General features: G+C 37.4%; 1 protein-coding gene across 1 annotated transcript; it reads right to left on the bottom strand.

The window, feature by feature from the left end:
* Nucleotides 1-592: 592 nt before the first annotated feature.
* Nucleotides 593-18,961, bottom strand: LOC143849000 (DNA ligase). The gene is made up of 9 exons (XM_077358045.1): nucleotides 18,818-18,961; nucleotides 13,391-13,496; nucleotides 10,382-10,686; nucleotides 9,810-9,915; nucleotides 9,206-9,715; nucleotides 8,718-8,797; nucleotides 8,450-8,574; nucleotides 2,546-2,770; nucleotides 593-1,129 (listed from the first exon to the last, which is right to left on the bottom strand). Exons 1-9 carry the CDS (start codon nucleotides 18,898-18,900, stop codon nucleotides 1,107-1,109), a joined length of 1,563 nt encoding a protein of 520 aa, XP_077214160.1. The 5' UTR covers nucleotides 18,901-18,961; the 3' UTR covers nucleotides 593-1,106.
* Nucleotides 18,962-26,809: the final 7,848 nt, after the last annotated feature.

Raw genomic sequence — 26,809 nt, 5'->3', positions numbered from 1 at the left:
TAAGAATTTAATATATTTAAATAAATATATTATATATTAATACATACACTAAAAGGGTTATCCAGGGAGTGAAAGGGGGAGGCAAAATATGTCACTTCATTTTTGGAACCCCATTTGTTACTTGGACCACCCCCCATAGTGTAAAAAAAGTAGTCAAATTACACTAGATAGGGCTGTCCAGGGAAGATGAGGGGTGTGAACTTAATATAACCCGAGCTCGGTAAGGCCTGGCTGAGCCGAGCCTGGTTCGAGCCCGGGCCGAGCTTTTGAGCTTAACGAGCCTGGCCAAGCTCGGGTCGGCTCGGGTCGGCTCGGCTCGGCTCGTTTACACCCCTAGTTCTGAACCAGCGGTTTCTTTCAAAGATCCCCTCTTCGTGCCCGGCCTCTCATAGATTATTCACATGACTATATAACCAAACACAGGTTAAAAAACTAGGAAGAGCAAAAGGTGAAAGTTCACAGGCAAAGAAACAGAGCATTCATATAGTTAGAATCATTCATTCACCACAATTTCCGGCCCCCTGCCAACCCCCATGCTGGTCCACCATATCAATGGTCCTAATCACCATAAGCATATATCGACAAATCAATAAGCACCTGAAAAGTATGAATTATAATTCAATAATGTCAAGAACTGTGACTCGGTAAAACCAAGCTGACTAGGGCACGTTGATGATTGAAGCGGGTAGTTTTTAAACATTGGTTGTAGCAATGGCATCCATACCAAATCACAAGGGTTGTCCTATTATTTCAGTATACATTTTTGGGTCCACTAATAAGTTTGTGCTTGTTGCACTACCAATTAAATCATGGTATAAATGAAGCGCAGATGCATGGCATAAACGATCTTGATAATTTATATAACCCACATTTCATACTAACACAAGGGTTGATGCCTAAATTTTCTGCAACAAAAAGCAGGACAACATGGGATGCATTGGGACTGCGATTACCTTCTACATGCTTCACGATCAGCAGCTGTTGTCTCCACAAATCACCTGTTTCCCTGACAAAAAACTAACTTCTTTTGACATTTGAGACTAACTTAGGAGCTCTGGTTAATTACTGGTCCTTTTCTCAGCTTTTTCTACATTCAAGTTGTGGAGTCAATCACTTTCATCTTCCACATCTGCTTTTACAGGAAAACCAAAATCATCAGCACGGCATTGTGAGCATAACTTGGGAAGTGTTCATGACAAAGAATACATAGAATTTTCTAACTGGAACCAATGAAAATCTTTGAATCTCTCAACATATCCATTTAAACAAAATGATGCATAGTGGCCACCGTCTACCAAATAGTTTTGAGCCTCCAATGGATCATTTAAACACAGATATAGACATCACACACATGGGAAAGCTGTGGATTTATTAAGAGATTCAACAAGAAGATATCCATATTCCAGGAAATGAATCTTGAGCTGAAAGATGGAGCAAAAACTTGGAAAGAGGAAAGAAAAGAATTGCAGATCGAAATCAAGCAATGGAAAAAACAACTGTGTTTGTGCAATTATTAAATACTGGTTGTGCTGAAATCATTTCCCTATATATGGAAATATCTTTCAAGAGGATCCGTTCAAATTGAAGTACAACTGTCATAAAACAATTTTAGGAGTAAAACTTTTACATGTTAACCTTTTTCACTGTAAAGATTCCCTTTTTTGTCTATCCATTGCATGTAGTAAAACAAGATGCAAAACAAATACAGTGACCAAATGACCCCTAGTTTCCCGACATAAAACTTGAATTTGTCCGCCATCTATTGTCCACAAATTATTTTGTGAAGTACAGAGCTCTCTCAAACCCCCTGTTTTGTCTCTACTCTCCTACGACATATGCATTGCCACGCTATACTCACTGTTGCATAGAGCAAATACAGTCGCTGCAACAGCGCCTTCGACATTGTGTGGCAAAATCATTTCTAAAGGTTGTTTCACCTCCATCGTGACTAAGTGTCACCCAGAAATTAGCCATTTGTTTTTTGGTGAAGGGATGAGATTAAAAAACACGTCTTTTTATTGAAATTGATCTCAACCCTTCACAAAAGAGTGCACCATAAACACAAACCAACGACTATACAGAGGACAACATCGGCGACCTACCAGTTTTTTATACTTGATATTTATCATTTATTGTTTGAGACTTTGAGAATTGATATGATATTGTCTTTTATTATTTTTATATTTATTATCCAATATGCATAGGTTTGGATAGCAATAGATGAATAGTACGTGACTACTCAGCAAACATGTCGTATAATGATATTGAATAACTAACCATGGTGTTTTTATTTAAATTAATGGGTTTAGATGAAAAATGAATAATTGGTTATTTTATTATATTTATAAATCTGAATGAATTTTACGATTTACAATACAGATCCCTACTGCGATTAACGATTCGATTCCGAATTTCAAAACATTGAGCCTATAAATTCATGGAATATATGAGAAACCATATTGGTTTGACCAAAAAAAAAAGACAAATACAAAACTACTAGAAAATATTTTGCACGAACAGGAAATACAAATTTCAACAAACTTACCTTCATTAGATCCCCCGCTCATGTCTTCGCTATCACTACCATCATCTCCGGTATCTTCTTCCTCTTCTTCCTCCTCATCACTACCACTGTCGACTGGAGGACTGGGTTTTACAGGCAAAATGAAATTGGAAGTGGATCTTCGGCGAGAACTTGATACAATGTTGCTCATGTCGATGCCTTCAAGTTCTTTTGTTCTTTCCTTTTGCTTCTTAACTGCTTTAATTTCTGAAGATAGAAAAATAAGTCACTATGTTATTCCGCATTTGCTTGAACCTATATATCTTTGCTAGCCTGGTTTACTATGTGTTGTAGGGGGTGTCAAGGCCCCCCATTAGGATGTGACAAAATGGGGAACCAAAATAGGAGGATAGGAGGTTGGGATAGAAATTAGAAGCACGTATAGTTAAACTGAAAACAATAAGGGTTCAAGGATTGAAAAAAAATAGAGAAATTTGAATTATTTCACAAAGCAATGCATATTTTGCTCAAGATACAAATCAATCAGCACACTATCATGCAGACCAAGTCAAAGTCGAGTCCAGTGATGATGTCAAGTCATTCAAAAATCGAAACGGCGAAATTTCGAACAAGTAAATAGTCTGTTAACGAAAACCAGCCAAAAGCCAAGAAAAAAAATAAAAAGCAACAACTACAACAACCATGGCCCATGACTACAAAGTGGGCAGTTTGTCCCAAGACACAAGACTCATAAAAAGAAAAAAAAGAAAAAACATAAATTTATACATTTTTGTTGGTTATGCAGTAGTTTACAAAATCAGTTTGCTCGTTTGAACAAGATTACACCTTTGACGTATGAGGAAGAAAATCCGACAAATTGACTAGCAGAGTCCAAAAGATAGTCATTTACCAAATGCAATTAGACACAAGAACGTTATCCAATAGTAAACTATACGAAAATGAAAATTAAATAAGCAGAAAACATAAACTGACACAAAATAATTTGAGATGGGTATTGCTTCAATGCCAAAATTCCGGAGTGGGGTGATAGGGAATTCTCTGTTGAAAGATCCCGCACAGTGTCCCCCTCCTTCCCTCGTCGCTTTTCAACCCGCAGGACATCATGTTTTCTCTATTCATTCCTGAAATGGATCTTGTCAAACGGTTCCTGATTGAAAAGACATGTCTCAACTTCGTTGGGCCAATAACCAGGCCATCAGATCCTATTTTGTAACCGTCCCCCCTTTTCTCATTTCTCGGATTTTGAGTTCGTCATGTTGTTGTAATATTTTCATAACCCTAGGATCAATGATTAATTGCTATTGCTATAAAACAATTTAGTATGTTATATTTGTTGCCTTTTCTTAATAATGAAAAACAATTTGAAACAACTAAGTCGATAGTTCAATCTGTGATTTTAACATTCATGGACATTGATAAAATCCTTCCATTTAACAACACCTTAGGATGGCATAGCCTTAGCGTCAATGGCGAGGTTCAAATGAGGAAATGCTTATGGTGGATACCGCGACTAGATTCCGACACCTCTGAATCAACAATCAACAGGACAACACATTGATGCCATCATCACATATGCCAATTGGTAAAACTAATGATCGGCCAAGTAGATGTCGGCCAATTCGGCCAATTTCCTTTTCAATCAATGCCCTGACCCCGCCCAATTCCCTTTTTAATCAATGCCCTGAGCCCTAAAGTAAAGGCTTCTACAGCTGGTAGACCAAAATAATAGGGGTACAACTCGTGTTCGGGTTCAACCCAAAAAAAAGTCGGGTCGGGTCGAGTTGAGTTCAGGTTGGGTTTGGGGTCGGTTTGAGTTTTCCCAACCTGGGTTGAGTTCGGGTCAGGTGTGGGTTAAGGGCTTGGGCAACCCAACTTGAGTGAAACCTGACATTTTTTATCATTTTTTTAGTAAGCTTAAAAACTCGGGTCGGGTTGAACTCGGGTCGGTTCGGGTTCGGATTGGAAAAAAGGGTTCCTCGGTTTGGGTCGGGTTGGGTCGGGTTCGGGTTGGCCTCAACCCGACCCGAGTTGCACCCTTACAAAATAAGGATACCAAATTGCATGGGCAATATGCCTTACATGTAAAAAAAAGGTCATGTACACATAACTCAAAATTTCCTTGCAAAGCTAACAGATTTCCGAAGTCCACAAAAAGAACACTGCTAACTGCCTGAAGTGATTCCAGTTCAAATAAAAAAAACTGCCTGAAGTGAGAAGCAAGAAGTTTCAGACTGCCTAGTATTCCAACAATGCGTAATCAAAGGTTTCAAATTTTTATGAAAAGAGAGATGGGTGGAGGAAGTTCTAGGACAGCCTTGGTGAAATGTACCTGGTTCAGTAGCTGATTGGGTGGCTTTAGAAGCATTTGTACAAGCTCGAAATGAGGGATGTGACAATCCTGAATCAGCTTTGTCTACGAACAAGGAAGCTATAAGTGATGCAACTCTAATATCACGGAGAGTTCGATTTTGGCTCATGATGAACGCTGGAGGCATGCTTAACACATGCAAATTTAACAGGCAACCTGACTTCGAGTCGGAGAATCCACAGTAGCTGCACCCTCCCGAACTTCATATGAAATGTACCTGGTTTAGTAGCTGATCGGGTGGCTTTAGAAATACGTGTACAAGCTCAAAAAGGGATGTGACAATCCTGAATCAGCTTTGTCTACGAACAAGGAAGCTATAAGTGATGCAACTCTAAATATCACGGAGAGTTCGATTTTGACTCATGATGAACGCTGGAGGCATGCTTAACACATGCAAATTGAACAGGCAACCTGATTTCGAGTCGGAGAATCCACAGTAGTTGCATCCTCTCGAACTTCATATTCATCATTTTGGCATTCTATAAGGGATGTAGGCTCTACGAAGTCCGAAGAACAAGAAGCGAAGTGCCGTGCGTGTGTGTGTGTTGGGGGTGGGGGAGTCGACGAAAGAAGTTGGGGTTCCCCATGCTTCTCCTGCACAACAATTGGAAGACCCTTGATCTTGATTCACGTATAAATTCAAGAATTAGGATATTAGAGGTATCACACAATTACTTAGTGTGTCCTTGGGTGATCACATAGTTCCTACGGGGCGAAGGCGATGGGTCAGTCCATGAATTTTCCTTTCTTTTGCCACATTTCGCTCAAAGGGATGAAGGGCGATAGTGCAAGCAGTTTGCAGGGGCCAACTTGATCATCTTTCCCAGGGATCCTAGATGATGGAACCCTAAGGGAGTCATCGAATCCAACTATTGTCCACGTAGAATCCATACTGATACTAGATCTCACCAACTGCCTATCATACCTCCTCTACGTTCTAGAAAGACCATCTTTGTCTTGGTAGAGTGTGTTGGTTGGTAGTGAGAGGACCCTTAGTCCCCACATGCCCAAAAGGAGGTATTGGTTAAAAAACAAGAATTTACTTTTGTTTCTTGCTCTCCGTTAGTCGTGGGAAAGGAGTCTAACTATCAGCATAGCTTTGGCAAATCCCCCCCAATGCAATCCACAAACTGAATTTCCACGAATTCTTGGTCTCGCGAACTCATTCTGATTGAAGCAAGGGGTGGGTCTTTACAAACTTAAAAAACAAAAGATATTTGGTAAGAAAAAAGAGGGGCAGAGAATTATGAACTCTTCATCTGAAACTAATGAATGTTCGCTTTCAGTGGTGTTGATCCCCATTCCAACATTATGTCTAGGCCTGATTCGGAAGAAGAGAATGAAGGCATGGACACTAGTAACAACTCCTTACTGGATTAAATTGGCCATACCAAAAAACTTTGGCTCATTCATTGACATCTCCAATATATGTGGACCAATATTGGTTCATTTCAAAAAGGAATGAATAGACGGGGCACAGGAACTGGATCTCATAATGCAGGTAGCTTATCTAGCAGCATCCTATATAGTATCTGGTCCTGACTCCTGAGACAGTAGAGCACGCAGAGGAGGGTAATAGATTGGTAGGGGTAGATTTTTTATTTTATTTTTGGTAGGCGTAGAATAAACAATGGGAAAGGCAGCATACCATGTGTAAGGGCACAAATGGCAAATTTAGAAAACCGATACCATGGCTCGGCGAGTACATGCTAAGCAGCAATTTCACGCATGGAAGGCTCATCTTTGGGACACCCACTTTGAATAAAGTATGAAATCAATGTTAAGTCCACAATAATCAAGAGGGGACCCTACATATTGGTCCACTACAGAAACGAGACTTCATAATTTCAGAGACTTGAAAGCAAAACAAAAGGCAGGGAAACTCCCACTCCCTGATTAGCCCATATGAATCTGGTGACTGTGGGTATGTCTAGTCCGCCTAGCAGAGTGCTTTCCACCATTGGCGTTCTTCCCAATCTCAACTCATTTCACCGCTCCACTGGGCATTCCCTTTGCCCCCACAGTACGCCAGCTCGATAGTTTCCACCACCTCTCAAGGGTAGAGCCCTAGGATTTTACGGTGAATTTTGGATCAATCAAGCGAAGGATGATAGCAAATATAAACATGGTGAGCCCCTACAAAATTATTCTTTCTTCAGTTAGGGGCTTGCAGAATCCCAGTTCCTAGGTCTCAACAATGAGAAGCCCTCAACTCAACTCAACTCAACTCAACTCAACTAGGCCTTTATCCCAAACTAGTTGGGGTCGAAACAATGAGAAGCCCTACAAAGAAAGAAAGAAAGAAAAGAATTTACTCCCATTCTGATGAGAGAAGTTACCCCCACCCTCAATCTCACTCCCTTTCCTTCTTGCTTATTGTATTACAGCTTAACTCCAATATAATCTAGGTTTTCTCTCCTTGCTTGTTTCTTGAGGTTGATTTTCTCTATCCTAGGACCTAGGGCACACCAAGAAGTACATTCTTGAAAGTTTTATCCAAGCCATATGAGCATTTGTTGTAGGCATACGGATCCCCTTCCTCTTATGGAGTACATGTCTAGGATAGATATTCTACATGGCGGATTAAGATGGATCTGTTTTAATTATTGAAGTCATCTTTAATGCGAGTCTTTCAATTCATTATCTCGCACATGGAGGTCAGTCTTCATGTTTGGAAGGGGCTATTTGTGATGAAATATAGGGGCAAACGTTGATTAAATGACAGTAACTGCTTTTGGTGGTTTACATGTCTGGACATGTGGACTGATTTAATTTGACGGCGTGAAATGGTTTATGTTGATGATGTGGACTGGTTTGCATGGGAAAATTTTAGTTAAAAAAAAGTATTTATTTGTGTTGCTGTCCAGGAAACTATTATTTTATTCTTTGTGGAATAGTATGTTGAAAGATAATCTGAATCTTTATCTACGGCTAAAGGCAAAGAAGATTAGGTTCTTGTTCTTATTTAGGGAGAATCCAGTACCATAATTACCCTAGTAAAGTTAAAAGGAGAACTTTTTTTCATGGCTTTCAATTGATAAGATTTTATTGGTGGAATGCAAAACCAGGGTTATCTTGATAGAAGAATCAAAGATATGACTCTCAGAGTTCCTAAATTTGGTGAACAGGACTCTAATGGATGGTTGTTAAATTGTTCCATGGAAGCAAATATTAGGAACAGGTCTATCGATTGCATCAAGAGTAAGCATTGTGCATATAGGTTGATCACTCGCAAAATAACTCTTTCGGAAATACATAATTTTATCTTCAGAATGTTTAAGCATTCTTGTAATCACATTCATAGGGAAGGAAATAATTTAGCTGATGAGTTGGTGAAAGCCACACTGATTCAAAAAAGAAAAAAGAAAAATCACTCAAAAACAACTAAATTGTTAATTAGATGCACATGACTCAAAATATAATTTAGCTGATGCGCACTCAGAGATTTTGTTAGGGCATAGTAAATGCATAATTATTAAAATAATTAACCCAGCGGAGCATTTATGTCTTGAAGAGGTTATGCCAGAATAATTGGAGTTTCTTGGACAAATACTCACCTTTCTCAGAAGGATTTGTAGACAACCCTTCTCTCCCAAGAATGTCCTCCAGCTCCTTTATCAGGGAGGCCTCTCGTTTGCTCTCAGGAGCCTGCTTAGCCCTCTTATAAACTGATGGAGGAACTCTGATATAGATGACAGAATAGATTAGCAAGAAGTTTATCACTAACAGCATATAAGAATGAAGTGATGCACGCTGCAATATAATAAATCTTGGTTAAAATCTCTGTCATTAAAAAAAAATAGTGTAATGAAGGATAAAAAATACCCCATTCCACATGCTTTGATTATTGATTTTAGGTGCTCCACCTCTTTTCCATAAACAGCAGTTGGAACTTCTCTTTTTTTCTGCAATTCAAGAAGATAATCTACATTAAAAATTTCATTTAATCAAACTTTAGGCCCTGTTTGGATTGCAAGAAAAACATTTCTACTGGAAAATATTTTCTTAGAATTTTTATCTTTCGACGATTTGGAGGGAAATAATTTTTTTTAATGGTAATAGAATTCATTAAAGAAAGACCGAGATGGAAATAATATGATGATTGTTAATTTAAAGGGATATTATCATAAATTGAAGACCACTCTTATATAAAAATTAAATAGGGTTGGTTCAACTCATCTGTTTGCATGTGTAAAAAATGTAGGAACTTTTAGAAATATTTTTCCTTTCCAAACTTTTCCCCAAAATTCTTGCAACCCAAACAGGGCCTTAGAGGAAGGTTTCGTAGAGAAAAGAACCAAAAGAGTTACAACCTTCAAACCCTCTTCAGGAGATGATTGAGAGTCACCATCTTCAGATGAGTTTTCAGGTTCATTGGTGTCATTAGTTTTCTCCGTTGCCGATTCAATTGGCTTTTTCTTGCTTCCTTTTCCTTTCTGAGCAGTTAGCTTTTTCGATCTTACTGGCTCTTCATCAACCTCCTCATCCGAATTAGTGTCGTTACTTTTATCCACTGCTGATTCAATTGGCTTCTTCTTCCTGCTCGATGAATTGCTTTCTTCAGAAGTTTTTCGCTTTTTAATCCCTTCAGTATTGCTTCCTTTTCCTTTCTGAGCAGGTCGCTTTTTCGATCTTACTGGCTCTTCATCAACCTCGTCATCGGAACTATGAGTTACATTAGAATCTGAGGAATTTCCATCTCCGCTATTGACCTTTGTAGACCTTTTAATACTTTTAGTTGTATGCGTACTATGAGAGGCTTTCTTTAGAGGTTTTTCCTTAGCCTCGTTTGTGGATTTAACAATTTCAGGACCTTGAAGTACCTGAATAATAAAATAGAATGGCAACAAATCTGAATAATACGCACTTTCCAAAGGAATTAAAAAAAAAAAAAAAAAATAGACAACATCTGATTACCTCATCTAGTTGCCCACTGATGAAAATTTTGTAGGCATCAAGAGCAAATTTCTCAAGTTTAAGATCTTCTTCCAACATTCTTCGAACTCTTAACAAAGTAAGTTTCCTGAAATTTTGCAATATTTAGAACAATAATGTGCAAAATTTATTAATTCCTTAAAGGGCTTCAAGAGAATGGAAGACAACAGAACATCCCTAATGTGCTTCTCTATCATGTTTCTAGCATGGTTTAAAATTTTGCCTGAAATTCTGAAAATTCGGAATTTCGGCCAAATTTAATTTTTAAATTTTTTTCCAAAAATTACCGAAATTTCATCTAAAAATCAGATTTTTCTGAAATTTTCTTCTTTTTTTTTTTACCAAATTTCAGCCGAAAATTCAGTATTTCGGCTGAGGCCGAAACCAAAACCGAAATTTTAAACCTTGGTTTCTAAAGCATTGTATATCCTTATTGGAAAAAGGGGAATCTGGAACTAGTAGTTAAACAGAACAGAAATTAGTTATGGTAAACGTATATGAAACAACTACTCTCACATGTTTAAGAATCTATACATAAAAGTGATGTAACGTACTCAGAATTAGCTCTGAAATAAGTAGCTCTTTTCTTAATAGCCTTCTTTATTATGTTTTCATCTGGAATTATTTCACATTTGACACTGTCAGGTTTCTCAGCTTCACGTTCAGTTGATTTCTTTCCCTCCAAAGCTGGAGAAGCTTTCATGCTATCTTTGCCTTCAGAACTATGACCATTCACTTCACTCTGTGGCTGAAGTTCCTCAGATGTCTTTGTTGTTTTCCCTTTCTCTGTGTTAACAGTTTGTTCCGAATTCCCTCCCGAGTTTTTGGATACATTCTCATCGTCAAAAGCATTGAAGCACTGGTATTCAATCAAGAACACAATATTAATCAGGTTATTTATAATTCCCATGAAAAGGAGAAATTCTACAGAAGAAATTAAAACAAATAGTCATCATATAAAGCGTCAAAATATTCAGGAAAAAAATAAATCAAGCAGGCCACAACATGTGTGTGTGAAAACTTAGCTGGATGTGTGTACAAAAAAAGGAAATTAGGAGCTGTATAAATTCAATTTCCAGATCATAGTTTCCAGTTCGGGAAACGGTACGTGAAACGGAAACGTGAAACGGAAACGCGTGAAAGAAATCAAAGGGGAAACGAGAAAAGGGAAACGATAGAGAAACGCATGTGAAACGATAATTGGGAAACGCAAGGGAAACGTTTGTGAAACGCTAGTGAAACGTATGTGAAACCTAAAGGAAACGCTAGTGAAACACATAAATGTGATGGTAACACACATTAATAGGAAAATGCTTGTACTAGAATCTTGAATATAATATATATAATTCTAAACTAGATAGGGCTGTCCATAGTAAACTAAAGGGGGTTTAATATATCCTTTTAAAGTCTTAAAATTTCAAGAAACGAGTTTCCATGGAAATAAAACGCGTTTCCAAGAAATGGAAAACGCGTTTCACATACGTTTCACCGACGTTTCACATACGTTTCACAGGCGTTTCACAATTTTCCGAAGAGCGTTTCGTACCCGTTTCGGAAACGCGTTTCCCCCCGTCCCTAGGCGTTTCCTGCATCTATGTTCCAGATAGCCTTCAATAATAGTTACGTATTCCCAAATGCTAGAGCTTGTAAGCCACATTGCATCTAACATTACCCAAAGTAGATATTCTTGTGGCAAAAAGTCGTAAATTTCCGATTTGAAGATCCTGGCAACCGTAAATTGGTTCCTGCATGTATGCATGAGTTGCATAGTTTCAAAGCTGGACACATGCCCCAAATTGTGACATGTGTATCAATTATAAAGAAGCCAAGCACTGGTCAAGAAAAAGCATATTTATTTTGTAAGAAGGATTATGAACAAAGTGCAGTATTTTAGTATTTTAATAGGACGAGCAATCAGTATATTTGCATTCTAGAATAACACTTAAACTACATACACCATCATAAGTACTAGGAGTCCAATATTAATTTTCAGCAGTTGTTCAAAAATATATCGATCAAAACTATACCTACCAAAAGAAATCAATTGTTATGGCCAGGCCAAAATAGGTTTTCTGGTGATAAGAAGTGTTCCTTTTGTGGAACGAACAATCATACTACAGAGGCACGTTGGGATCTCACTGTGAAGCCACCTTCGATTGCTAACACAACATTGAATGACCCTGCTTTGTTGAGTTCTCATCATGAAAGTGTTACTCCATATGTTCCTCAGTCTGTTTCCAATATTGATCAGATTCGCATGTCTCAGGATGATTATAACTCTATCAAGCAGTATAGACCTCACCCTGAGAGACCCAAAGATTGACTTCATAAGGTCATCTCTTCCTTTTAAAAATCATTTGTTCTGGAGTGTGGCGCCGGATAAAGAGCATGTGACTGTATGAATGATAGACACGGGAAATGGTTTTAGTCATAGTTTTAAAACTCTCCCGAGTCAACTCCCTTTTACATTGGCCGGGTTCCACATCCGTGTTCCGCGTTTTGCCCTACAGAGTCTGTAAAAACTCTTTTGACTTTCCCGAATTATGGTCGCGCCAACCGAATACTCAGCCGTGTCAGCGCCGCATCAGCGTTTTTAAACACTTGTCAAAATTTCAATTTTGAGATGGTATTCAGTTAGATTTATGAATTGTCTAGAATTCCATCAAAAAGTATTTGTGGGTTTTTAATGGAATACAGTCAAAGTACGTCAAAGTACAGGAGTATTTCCAGAAAAGTTAGATAACTAAGTGCAAGCTCATCATATTTCTCTTTATGATATAATTTAAAAACCACCACTTCTTTTTTTGAAAGATAGCCAGATAGATTAAAGAAGACCAAGATGGTCCAATTACAAAAAGGAGAGGGCAAAGCAAATACAAAATAATGAAAGATGCCAAGAGTCACAGTGGGAGGGAGTCAAATAATGCTAGGGACTCTCTCAAGTCTCAATACCCCTAATCTTGCCAAACTATCAACCACCTCGTTTGCCGAACACTTCACGTGATTAAAGGAAACCAAAATAGATTTCTTGCAATCCAAGATCTCATCAAAGAAATTGTCAAATCTCCAAGGATGTTTTTGTGCTCCTTTCAACCATTTTATGAAAGAAGTTTCTTACTACGTGCAAGACTTTTTCCAAAAGAAATTGCATGCAATGCTCATAAAATAGAAATGAAAGCCACAATCATCTTTAAGGTCGGCTAATAGTGTGGTGGATAGTCTTGCTCGTCAAGGAGTGGGGAGGCCGGGATTGGAGATGTTTGATTTTCTTCCATCGTGATTGTTTTTTCTTCTGTTATCTTTCTTATATTAGTATTACCCATCTTGTACTTTTGAGTTTGACCATCTCGGTCTTCTCTTTCATCTTTGAAAGAAATTTCTATTATTAAAAAAAAAGCCACAATCATCAAACTCACACAAAAGAAAAAACAAAACCTCTTCATAAAGCATACATCAGTACAGCAGACTGAAATGTTTGTAGGATGATTTTTTCTTTATAAGCCCTCAGTGATAAACTCATGCCTACAATAAAGAGATACAAATTCATGGACTGATGGAGTTACCTCTTGCAAACATTGCTTGATGAATCTCTTGTAGACATCCAAAGCAAGTGGCTTCAGCCCCAGGTCCTTTTCTAATGCCCTTCGAACCCCCTCAAGAGTCAAAGAACTGCCATAACAAAGAAACAGCTGCATGTTACCAATTAGCCTCTAGCTTTCTTAACTAGTAAAGCACAATAATTGAAATTTAACAACATTTTCCAGTGAGAAGTAGGGCAAAAGGAGTAACAGAAACTAAGATTACGAAAATAAATTCAAATTAGTCTATTTACTCCCTGGATTTGGATGCAAAAGATTACAAGAGAGAGAGAGAGAGAGAGAGGGAGAAGATGGAAATAACAATATAGTTATATGAAACATACTTAACTGATGAAATTTGACAATAAGGAAATAATAACCACAGAGTGAATACCATTCAAAAAAAAAAACAGCCACAGTGTGATTGCTATTCGAATCGAACAGTCCAAGTATTTAGAGCAGATATTTCACATAAATCTTCAAAAATCCAAAAAATAACAAAAGATTATCCCATTATGTAGAGGTGCACATGCTCAAAATGTTTGAATCAATTTCAGTTGTGGGTTATTTTTATGGAATTCTTCATGAATGTGCCTCATCAAATTATAGCAGGGGCATCAACCTCAATTCAGCCCGTCGGAGAATGAATGGCTTCCTGCTCCTAGTTAGCATCTTTTGCCTCCGGCTTTGAAGGTCAATAGTCAAGCCTTATAGCTCCTCGTTCATTACAACAACAAAAAAAAACACTCAGGAGCACGCTTTCCTAAATCTGGAACTGGTTCATCGAGAAGCTACTGAACATGGTAAATATTTTTGACATTGGGATAGCTCCCCCACCCCCCCCAATGAAACGGCTCTGCTGCAATGGATGGCAGAGGGTCCGTACTCCGTAGTACCCATAGCACTGGAGGGATCCAGTCCAGGAAGGGTCGGACGATAGTAAAAAGTCATAGCAAAACCTGTATCTAATTGTACTAAAAAACAAGTAAAGTAAGTGTAATCCCTCCTAGGCAATGAAATATAGTGACGGTTTGGCCAAAAAAAAAAAACATCCCACATCTCCACGGCTTTCCTTTTAGCGGGCTGCTCCTCATCAAGGCCTTCGAGTGCTGATCTTCGCTTGGGCCGGCTCCGAGGTTCGACCCTGGATTTTTCTTGGTTTCCCCCGGGGGTCCCAAAGGAAGTCGTATTTGTTATACTGTGCAACTGCTATGACACCAATGTAGTCAAAACAGGTCATCTGCTTCCAAAAAGATGAGACTTCTTTGAAGGTAGCTCTATTAAGGTTTTTTTAAGGCCTTTCCAGAATTGGTCTTCGTAAGGTCCAGTTGTGGTGTTTCAAATTCCAATACAAGCCCATCTCACCAGCAATAGCTATAGAGGTCAAAGAGGGGAAGGTTGGCTCCTAGCTTGAAGCTTTCATTAGATTAAATAAACCATTAGAAGGAGATTTATTAGAGAAAGACCGGTCACTCTCCATTCCAAATTCACATCCGGGGGAAGAAGGGCCTGAGAAGCCAGTGGGAGAGGTGGGGCTCACATCTATGAAAACCTCTTCTCATAGGGCTAGGTTGCTTTCCCTCACCGAAGGAAGGGGAATAACGGGTGGATTTTAAGTACCATATCTGTAACTCAACCTTTAGTCAACCCCGCCTTTAAACTATGCTTGGCATCGATGAGTTTAGAACCACCAGGTAGGATCGGATCGGCTTATCCTACATCAAGCTTTTATTTTATTGAATGGCAATAAAACATTTTTTTTATATTAAAAGGAAATTAGAATTTATTTTGAGAAAAAATAGGAACTTTTGAAGGTAATCAAGAATAGTGCAAAAACTCATATCTCAATATATTTTTTTTAAAAGATAACGATATAGTAAGAATAAGGAGAAAAAATTACAAAGGGGGCAGATCTTGCTCCCTATAGAAAACAAATCTACGAACTCTTGATTTGGAAAAAATATTGGCCAACTTGTTGGCACATTTTGGGATACAAAAAGGAAAAAGAATCTCCTTTACAAAAGTGTACCATTTTGTCGATGTAACTGGCTAGTCTCCATGGTCCTACAATGTTTCCCTTCGCCCATGATATCACATTGTACGAAATTTACAAATCTCCTTCAATTATAATAGTCCCAGCCATCTCCTCTTGAAAATGTTTAAGCCTGTGAGGGTCTGATTTCAACCTCATTAGAGTCAGATCTTCCAATTGAACCAAAAAAAAAAAGGCCATAGATGTTGCCGTTGCTATCCCAAAAAACACCACCAATCCTTGCCGGCTCAAGGCTGCCCAAGGAGCTTCAATTGAAGATAAACTTCATCACATTTTCAAGAGGACTGATCAAGGATGCAAAAATCATTTTCTTCGTATGTGGACAAGAAGGATTTCCATACCCATGAAATCTTGAGTCTGAAACTATGAAAATACAAAACTGATCCCCCTGAATGATAGACAATTTGATCCTCAAAGGCAGCTGGTGGAAGGATGATTCCTTCTTCTCCAAGGTCTTCTATTTCTTTGATACCAGATAGACCAGATTGTGGCAAATAAAACATCTTCCACAACCAAAACCCAAGGAAACCGAGATGAATACATCTCCAACCGATGAACAACTCGTAGATAAAGACATGGCACAAGATGATCCAAACCAAATTTGAGACACAAAAAGGAAGAATGAATCAGCAAGTGATCCACAGTTTCCTCCTTGCATTTACAGAGAGGATACATCTGTTTGCAATGTGGAAACCTCTTCTTTGCAGTCGATCCACAATACTGATCTTCTTAAGGAAAGCAGTCCATGCAAAGAATTGAATACGAAGTGGAACAGACGCCTTCCGTAAGTTGTAACAAGGAACCCTTTGACACTCATCTTTGGAGTGGGAATTTAACCGTTAAGGTTCCTCCAGAATCTGGCAACCAAACCCTCTTATCTTTGTTAAGGTTAGCCTGTGAAACAAAACGATCTTACAACAAAGAGTAAGAAGGAGAAAATTAAATTCCACATCCATAAAATTATGGTAAAAGACCCACTCCCAATACTACCTACTCATTCATGGCACGACAGCTCGTTTATCTCTCACAGTCCTGTAAAGGCTCTAAAAGCTTTGCCACAAAGAACCATCACCAGTCCAAGTATCTTTCCAAAACCTAATCCCATTTCACCTCCATATCCTAACCCGATGCTGAAATTGAAGGGCTCGTATAGACTACTAATAGACTTCCAAACTCTCGAGCCTCCAGACACTTTCCTCACTTCCCATCCACTCCAACCCTCCCCATAAGCACCCACAATGATTCTATGCCAAGGAGCATATCTTTCTTCTCCAAATTGCAAAATACATTTCCCAATAATGCAATATTACACTTGGCACAATGCCAGAGCCCCAACCCACCATTCTCCTTTGCATTACACACTTTGTCCCATCTAAGCTTCATTGCCTTTTTTTTCTTCCTTTCCTCACCATAGAAAGGAAATGAAGACCTACACACCTTCTCCCATCTAACCAAATGCTTCATTCTCTTTTTTTCTTCCTTTCCTCACCATAGAAAGGAAACAAAGATTATTCGAGTACAAGGAATTATCCTTCCACCATCTGCCTTGGAGGATCAAATCATCTAATCATTAAATGGGCTCAAGTTCGCATTGAGTTCGTGGATTTCAGACTCTAAGATTTCATCTGCAACTGGATAAAATCCTTCTTGTCCATCTTTATTTGCTGAGAGAGAGACAGAGACAGAGAGACAGAGATTAGTGAAGCGCATCATTATTTTTTAAGGGCAAGCCCCCACTTTTGATACCGGAGAGACCTAATATGATATCGAGTTGATGTCATTGGTACTTTGCTTTGAATCAACTTCTGCAACTCCATCTTTATCACCCCTTTTTATGGAGGCTCAAAAAAGAGTAGTTGGGTAGTTGGGCTTAGGATTAGCATCAAGCTCCCCGGGATAGTCAATGCATGCTTGTCTCCTCAACTTGTTTTCTCAATTGTGCATTTACCTCCATCAACAATTTTGTATTTACATAAGCATTTCCTTCGAAACCTCTAAACCTAGTAAATTAAACATCCTCCCATTAATTTCAGATTTCACTATGAGATGATTATATACTAAATGGGTTTCCGCAACATCATCAAAAGTAACCCAATAATCATGATCCTTGATCCATTCCACATTGCAGACAAACTATGGACTGGTGATGGTACTATGTACATCCCTCTTTTTTTGAAAGGTAATGCAAATCTATTAAAGGTACGTTCGGTTCCCTTAAAAACAAAATTTTACTTAATTGTTTAGATTCGTAAATTAGATATCATAGTTTCCGTTTTAACTGTTTGGACAACCTCAGCTCTAGTCATTAACATACTAATTTTAACATCAAATCCCGATTCTATTAAAGTTTATTAAGGTGAAGAAATTTCGGAATCATGGTTTCGAAAATAAAAGTTTTTCAGTAAGAGATCACGTACCCATTTACAATTTAGAAAGGGAAATGTTATCAGTGTAACCTTATTTTGATATTTGCACAAACCCAGCTGTCTTTTCTTCTTTAATTCGCTCGTGAGAGCTTTTTGGGAAATGTAATAACCTTTTGACAGCTCTTTAAACTCTAAAAGACAAGATTGGTTAGTGAAAAAAATCAAAATATGGTTGTGCTGATATCATTTCCCTATAGATGATACAAGAACTCTCAGTGTAGGAAATTATCACATTTTCATAAGCATCCCAGAAATCGAACATATTACGCGGTTATTTTCTTCCATGATTTTGCTTACAATAATCAAACATACCGATACGTACCTAGATAGATTGGTCCCACTTAGGATTTAGCAATATCTAAATTGGCTTTTGATATTAATGTGGTTGCTGGCAGTATTTAAAAGAAGGAAAATTGATAGACTCTTAGCATATTAGCTACTCTTATAATAATATGCTATTATTTAATTAGGAAGTAAATTTCAGTGGGATTCTTATTATGTGGGAAAGTTATGTAGGACTATGGGATATAAATAAGTTGTAATCTTCTATTTCATGAATGGAGAAATTATTCTAGAAACTGAGGACTGATCCTTCCCTCGAAGCGGATCAAGAGGCCGATCTTCCCTCTAAGAAGATCAATAATGTCACATACACTCAATATCAGAGGATCTAAGGTTTATAATGAAGATTTGTGTTGAAAGAATAAAAAACAAACGGGTATTCTACACTGAAATTACACAGTTACGAGATGCTCATACAACACAGAAAACAACGAATTAGGGCACTGAAAAAGCATTAAAAACCTAGTTTTAGGGCAAAGATTCAAGATAGTACCATTTTTGTTCGTGAGGGATGATCTAAGGATAGAGTGGTTCATTAATAAAAATGACAAATCCAGAAAGGAAACAAAGGAGATGAGAAAAGGGTTTTACTCAGCCTGTTCTTTGAAATCGCCCACGCGAGCTCTCATGGCCTGACTTATCTTCGATTCCATGTTTGGTGCCTCGTCTTCCATATCCCTCTCTGGGTTTAGTGTTTCACAGAAGTTGTAATCAAAGTAACACAACCGCCCTTTATATTGCCACACTGAAAATTAGGAAACTCCTAACCAGAGGAATGTGTCGTCAGCACGGTGGGTGGGTCCCAGGTGCCTCACTATGGCATGTGGGTCTCACCTTCCAATTGATCTTAACCGTCCAATTGATCAGCCTTGGTTTGGATGCCCTATGGCCCATAAATTATAGTAGTGTGATTTTGAGGTATCAAGAGATCCATTTAAAGGTGGGACCCGGAACCTTTTTTTGTGACAAAAGTACATCTATTCTTTTCAGGAAATGACTAGCATGTCTCTACTTCAGTATAAGTGGCAGCATTAGTATTTGGGGTGATAAATTCACCCCCTTCTATTACAATATCCACCCCCTAATTTTCAAAATAGAATGTGCAGCCCACACCATGGGATGATCCAAACCGTCCATTCGATGGGCCACAATGTAAATAGGCTGGGTTCCAAAAATCATTTCAATAGATCCTAGGGCTATGATCATACTATGGAAATGATTTTTGGAACACGACCTATTTACATTGTGGCCCATCGAATATGGTGTGGGCTGTACTGTTTATTTTGAAAATAGGGGGTGAATATTGTAATAGAAGGGGGTGAATTTATCACTGCCCTAATATTTAATTGAACAAAAAAGGAAAACTTTACGGTTAAAAGGTTTACTATCTAAAAGTAATACTCAAGGAAACGATTTATAATGTTTTACAACGATTGGAACGGACCCTAAAAGAAATGGAGCCTTTGGAAAAGGTTCAAGAAAAAATGAGTTAGCCAAACATCGGAACGCTTTTCTTCCATTGAAAATGGATTTATAACACAACTTTTATACAAGTGTGTTGTAATAACCTTGCTGAAAAATTCTAGATTGAATGCACAATAGAAAATTGTTTTCTATAGAAATACTTTCATGACTCGCGCAAAAGAAGAACGACTTATTGCGGCAAAGAATCTGTTAATGCAGTCCGTTTGCTCACATTCTCCGTTTGACCATTTGTTTGGAGGTGGTAACTTGTGGTAGGTGTTAATGCAGTCCCATATAGTTTGAAAAGTTCCTTCCAAAACAAGCTCATAAACTTCTTGTCTCGGTCACTAACAATTTCTAGGAAGTCCTTGTAGTTTGAACACCTCTTTGAAAAATAATTCAGCAACTTCCACGGCTTTGAATGATATTGAAATGGCATAAAAATGTACAAACTTGGTCAGTCCATCCATAACCATATAAATACAATCCTTATCATGCACTTTTGGCAGACCAATGATGAAATCCATAGATATACTTTCCCATTTATGGCTAAGAATACCAACCGAGGCATTGGCTCTTCGGCATGAAGTCACGGGTTTGCTCCCTGTTGACGAGTGTTCGAATCCCGCCCCCGACTTACCTGATACACGTGGTGAGTGGGTCGTTGCGTGTATCAGTAGAGACTAGTCATACTCCCGAAGGGGGAATGGTCAGCGATGGAAGAAGTCATACAGGAAAATGAATGAGCATCTCTACTCTCGTGGCATTTGGTCCGATCTCTTATGTACCCGAGAGCATCATCCTTCAGCCATTTCCACTAACAATTAATAAATATTTATTACATGAATACTGGCTTTTAAGGCATATACAATAACAATATTAACCTTAAAAATAACTACTATGCATACGGAAATATGACAAGTCGTGATCTAAAACTATTTTACATCATCACCTCCTCTCAAAATCCATACAAGAAAAAGGGTTAAAAAGCGTTCAAATTTCGAACTAAGCTCCTCAAAGAAACTCACTAATTATGATTATTTATGAACCTTTTAAAGTAAGTTTTTATGCATTAGTTTCATAGGTGTAAGCCGTCTGCAATCGCATAGATTAGCCACAGAAATCCATGCAGAAATAATACTTTCAAACCATCACAAAATTTACCATTTGTAAAGTTTAAGAAAATTACAGAAGATAATGAATAATGTAGATGAAAATAATACATCTAGTTAAGTAGGTATTTTGTGAGCATTTAACCATTACATAAACATAAAATTAGTTTTTTAATGACTATATGCCCCTTAGAAAATAGATTAAAATGATCTAAGATGGCTCAAAAAATAGTTTCATATGCACTCACCGTACTACCGAGCCATCCTCTATATTCATTCTCTCTCACATCCCGAGTGTGCACTCACACCAATTTGAAACCCTTGAATTTGCACATCATTGTGTCGTCCCACGACACTAGCCACAACATCTCCGCCTTAAAACCTGTTGTTGCACACCTGTAATTAGCAAAACATGATTCACCAAAAAACGGGACAGTAAAAAATTCGAGTTAATGTGGAATTGGTTAAAAAAAAAGGATTTGCTAAGCTCCATCGCAAAAGGCTTTTCGCAGCTGATCTGTTACTCGTCAGACCAGCCACCTCGTGAATGGAGACAAAAGCTGTTGTCTTCATTAACGAGGTGGTTGGTCTGGTGTCCGACAAACCAGCCTCATTGCGATGGACGCTATCAATTCCCTAAAAAAATGTAGTAAAAAACAGTCAAAAAAAAACAAAAACAGGAAAAAACACATATAATATGTTTACAATTTTGTAATTTACAAAATATAGCATGGGTAAATTTGGAAGGTTTGCTGTAAATGTTTCAAACGAACTGTTAAACAAGGAACCTACATACAAAGGACTTTTTAAAAAATTCCATTTAAAACGATGTTTTGCTAACTATGGTCACACCTCACCATTTGCCATTATTCGAATATTTCTTCCTCGTATTTGCATGCATTTATGCTTCGAAACAAGTGAAAACATGGTTTTAATGTCCTCACAGAGGGTTTTAATGTTTGTGGAATAGGAGGAAGAAGACATAAGAGGAAAAATGATAATGAGGAGAGAATATCAAAGATGGTGTGGAAAAATGATAATGAGGAGAGTCATTTTTATCAAAACATGTGTAGAATTCATTTTCCAATGCCCTTAGGGCACTCGTTAACCAGACCCATTATCACATAAGAGAGAGAGAGAGAGAGAGAGAGAGAGAGAGAGGGTTTTTAATGTCCATAGCAAAAAAGGAGCAAATAAAGAGCAAGTGAAGGCATGAGAGAATAGATGACGAGGGGAGAGACAGAGAGGCTTTCACGAGAAATTGGGTGGAGTGGACAAAAAAATAGAGGGTGGAACCGTCATTTTTTCTTTTGACGTAAAATGGGCGTAAAACAAACAGACCCCATTTCTTAGTGAGAAAATTAGGCTCCGTTCCTTACGTCGTAAAATTGGACCTAACATAAAACAAATTTTACGAACATAATTTTACGTCGAAAGGAACGGAGCCTGTAAAATTTGTTTTACGCTCATCTTATGCCGAAAGAAACATAAAGGGGACGTCGGAAGAGAGTGAAAATGGAATGGGTGGGAATAGGTGATGTGGCCGACAAAGAAAAAGGAAGAGTGGAGTCGGGTTTTTTTTTTTTTGATTCCATGGATTGTCTGGTGGACATTGAAAGGGTAGGAAAAAAAATCAAGCTGTTAATGAGCTTTTTCTTCTTCGTCACCAAGCCAGTTGTAATGGTAATATGAAATCAGGCAGAAACAATATTGAGGAAGTTCATCTTCAAGCTCCTTCCAAAAGAAGAAATTTCCCTTACGTTTGGTTGCCGGAATTTGTTTGGTTCTTGGGATTTCTGTTGAACAAAAAACTCCCTGGGAGATTGGTGGAAAAAAAAAAACTCCATGGAAGTATCCCAGTAATATAAAATTCCCATGTGTTAACTTACCAACTTCTCCAAAAGCTTAAGCTATTGGAGAAAGGCGTTATTTTGTCTTTTTATACTTTAACACTCCCCCGCATGTGTGCCTCACTTGACAAACACGTGGCACATGTGGTTCCACTTTGGGCCGACCATCGCATGTGGATTTTTGCTATCCGGGAGGTTTGAACTCGAGACCTTTGGCTCTGATACCATGTTAACTTACCAACTTCTCCAAAAGCTTGAGCTATTGGAGAAGGCGTTATTTATCTTTTTATACTTTAACACCATGTTTGGTTGACCGGACTATGGTGGGGAAAAAAATGCTCTGTTTGGTTGCTTGAACTGTTGGGAAGAAGAAAAAAAAAATCTTCTGCAAGCTTATTTTTTGTTCCTGGGAGTATTTTTTTCCAGGGTAGGGTTTCGTGCGCGGTTATTTTTGTTCTTGGGATTATTTTGGGCCCAACAACCAAACGTGGGTTTCCTGCGGAAATTCCACAAAAGTCCCAAGAACCAAAAAAAAATCTGACAACCAAACGGAGCTATATTTTCTCGTTTTTCATATGCTCGCAAGGAACCAACAACACTAGTACTAATTGAAAATTTGGACTGCCAATGTTGGTAGCTTGCTCTGGGGGCATCCGTACACATGATTGGAACCAAATATTTTGTATGACCATCCGCAATGTATTTTATTCAGACAAGACACTCATGAATAGACTTCCATTCATTGAATGCTTATGGTTGATACTTTATTTTAACTAGTAAAAAGGCACATGCACCGCATGTGCGTCGTCTTAATGAACTATTTTGATTGACTGCATGTGAATTTAATAATAATATTTAAGCAACAAAGACAGGTATGGAGCTTATACAATTTTTGAAATGTATGATATAGAAAAAGCATAAGATATGAGGAGCCACAAAAGTGCAGTGCAGTCTCAAAAATACATCTATCAAAAGCATGTGCAAAACTAATTAATTTGTTTTAGCACATCCAATCCAACATCACATAAAGGATTTTAGTCCTACATCTGTGTGGCTTCACAAGTCCAACTACCTCCTTGTCAATCATGACATCATAAATTCTTTCATCTACAACGCAAGATGGCCACCAATTTAAATTCAACATATGAAGAAAGGGAAGAGAACCCGTCCTCAAAGAAAGAAATAGCCTAACAATACCAATTTTTATTCGTCGAGGACAAGCAAATTAAATCATCCGTCCATCAAGATTTGATAATTCGTAATAAATTTGCATCTCATCTTACATGGAGCTTGAATCCTGAACAAAAAGGTAATTTTTTAGGTGGATGGAGATTTCTTGGCCAATAGTAGGATTTTCTGCATAATCGAAAATATTAGCCCGAGTAATAGGTTCAACTGATATTCAGATTAGGACTATATTATGGCTTGCATTAGTAAAATGAGTGATCCTATTCTAATTATCTTTATTACCTTTCTCTCTAATTCAATTTGTTGTGATTGAGTCGAGCGAACCGTTAAATGTGTACTCTAATTGGATAGATATGTTTCTTGCCATCGAAACAACTTTGACATTGCCAAAAGTGCATCTTTGCACTCCATTATCTATTTTACTTTCATACGTTTCTAGAAGTCCATGAAGCAAATGTAGTTGAAGCTGCAAGATGCTAAGATAAAACACTTTCTAAATGAATATGGTCAAAGACTGCTAAGTTTGCTTATGTCAATGACTGATGGTGGAATTACCATCTAATACATAAGAGATTTTAAAAGAAACCGTTATTTGTTAAATATTCCCATTAATAGCACCTGACAACAACAAATTTCATTGGTCGCATTGGGTGCTTGTAATCACCAAATAACATATTGGAACAAATTACCATCTTTCATATTTGTCTTTCAACAATTTGGTGATGAGAAATATTTTAACAGTTTCATGCATACAATTATACTTTTCTCAATGTATGTCACATCAAATAGTCATTTTCTTAGTCATCGTTTGTTGTTCATTATCAGCTTGGAACTTAATTATAGCTTCAGCATCAAAATTGACCGACAGTTATTACATCAATCACTAAAATCAATGGCTATGCACCAGTTTACTCTTTAATTTAGATTATTGCTTCTCTATTAAATCAACACTATTATAACTTGAATTTTTTTGGATTTTGTTGCATATAAATGGAAGAAGACTTTTTATATAACGGAGGAACATGAGAAACCCACTAAGTCTTTTTATATAACGGAGGAAGGATAGCTGAAAAATCAGGAGTACCAGAAGCAAGCTTCAATATAAGGAAGCTAATCAAAACTCTTTGCAAAATCCAAGGAACTCATAACAAACATAACAAACCCATTAAGCTACTTTATATATTGAATGAAAGATGATAATCAAACGAAGGATGTTTCTAGAAATTGAAGCCTCAAAAGTTTGAACCAAGGCTATTGGTTTCAATGTTGTTCAGAGCTTCATAGGATTCACTGTACTGAGTAAAAAAATAAAAAATAACAAGCTAGGTCTGTGCAATTATTAAATATGAGAGAAGTAAAATATGCTTTAGTAACCTCTATAGTATTGTCAATAAAACGCATAAAAAATCAGCTTCTTTTTGTAGAGATCCTCATCTCCAATCAAACCCTCAAATGAGGTTTATCTCAATCTCATGCTGCTACAGCAAAGGATCCCTATACATATCCTTAACCCATGAAACCAACGGTGCCCTAGTAAAAAAGAAACGAAAAAATTAAAATGAAATTCAATGGTTAACATAAAGGAACATCATATGGAAATGATTTCAACCTATTTACATTGTGGCCCAACAAATGAACTGTTTAGATTAGCATATGAAGGGGGCAGTACAATACTTTTTTTAAAATATTTTTATAATGTTTTTTGATCATTTCATGAGATAAGGGTATTTTTGCTATAAAAAATATAATAGAAAAAATTAGTTGTTACTTTAAGAAAAACTCAACTTATTTTTGAAATCTAGAAAAATCAACTTATTTTTCAAATCTATCATTTTTTTCATTACGATTTAGGGCAAGGTTTAGTGTTTTTTATTAGATTTTTGGTTAACGTTTTATATTTTAGTTAGTGACGTGAAAGGAATACATGAGAGCTACTAAATAGCCTTTTTTTAGGGAAATGATATCAGCACAACTATTCTTTAATAATTGCACAAATGCAGCTCGTCTTTTCCCTTTTATTTTAATTGGTTTGTAAGAGCATTTTGTGGAAATTGTAATAAGCCTCCACAGCTCACTAAACAGTAAACGACAAGGTAGATGACAGCTGTCGTTGTGTTTGGACGCATGTACAAAAAGTAAATATATGTTGCAATGAACAAAAAAGCCCTGCTGGAATTGGATATAAGAGGAATTGCAATGACCAAGTACGGACGAAAGTTTGAACAAAAAATGTACAGGATGCAGAAGAAATTAATGCAAAAGGGAGGAAGAAATCAACCCCTGGTTCACGCTTTATATATAGTATAAGGATTAATATCATTTGCAGGCTATTAATTGGATGGCTGAGCTAACTAGGCTAACTTTTTTTTTTTGTGTGTTATGCCCTTTTCACTTTGGGTCCCACCAGATTATTTACTTGATTGCCAACTTTAGTAGTGTAATAATTCCAAAACTAGGAATTTCTTACTAATAAGGCCACCTTTGGTCACCATGAAAAAAATATTCCATGAAATATTTGTGAGACCAATCGTGAGAGACGGGAGAAAGAGAGAGACGAAGAGACTTGAGAGCATGAAAAGCTCCTAAAACGACAGAATAAAAAACCAATTCTAAATAGGTATTTTCTTTTCACTAGTTTTAGGGATTTTTAATCCTAATTTGACTCCCGCCCACTCAATTATCTCCCTATCCTTCCATCTCCGCCGTTCTAACACATATCAGCCTCCTAATATTTCATTGAATACATTTTCATTGTAATAAAACATCGGCCAAATTTATAAATATGTATTAATATCCAGGGGTTTGCTAGGCAATTTCACAAAAGCCATTCCCCATCGACTTTTGCATTTGAGAACAGCTACACAGTCTCACTTTTTAGCATATTTTGTCTTATTCATCTAATTAATCAGTTATCTCTCTTTAAACCAGATTTTTGTGATTCTTCTTTTCAGCCTTTATGCGTTGGGTTC

The sequence above is a fragment of the Tasmannia lanceolata genome, unplaced genomic scaffold, assembly GCF_043159265.1.
Source record: "Tasmannia lanceolata isolate RefF3 unplaced genomic scaffold, GAP_Taslan_0.1 ptg000016l, whole genome shotgun sequence".
Lineage (NCBI taxonomy): Eukaryota > Viridiplantae > Streptophyta > Magnoliopsida > Canellales > Winteraceae > Tasmannia > Tasmannia lanceolata.
This window is presented reverse-complemented; position numbering and strand designations above follow the sequence as displayed.

Excerpts from the sequence above, each read along its gene's own strand:
- LOC143849000 (XM_077358045.1), bottom strand. The coding sequence starts at position 18,900 with ATGGAAGACGAGGCACCAAACATGGAATCGAAGATAAGTCAGGCCATG. Across the intron at positions 9,716-9,809 it reads TCAGTGGGCAACTAGATGAG|GTACTTCAAGGTCCTGAAAT; the intron begins GTAATCAGATGT and ends TTTATTATTCAG. Across the intron at positions 1,130-2,545 it reads GAGCGGGGGATCTAATGAAG|ATGTGGAAGATGAAAGTGAT; the intron begins GTAAGTTTGTTG and ends CTGTAAAAGCAG.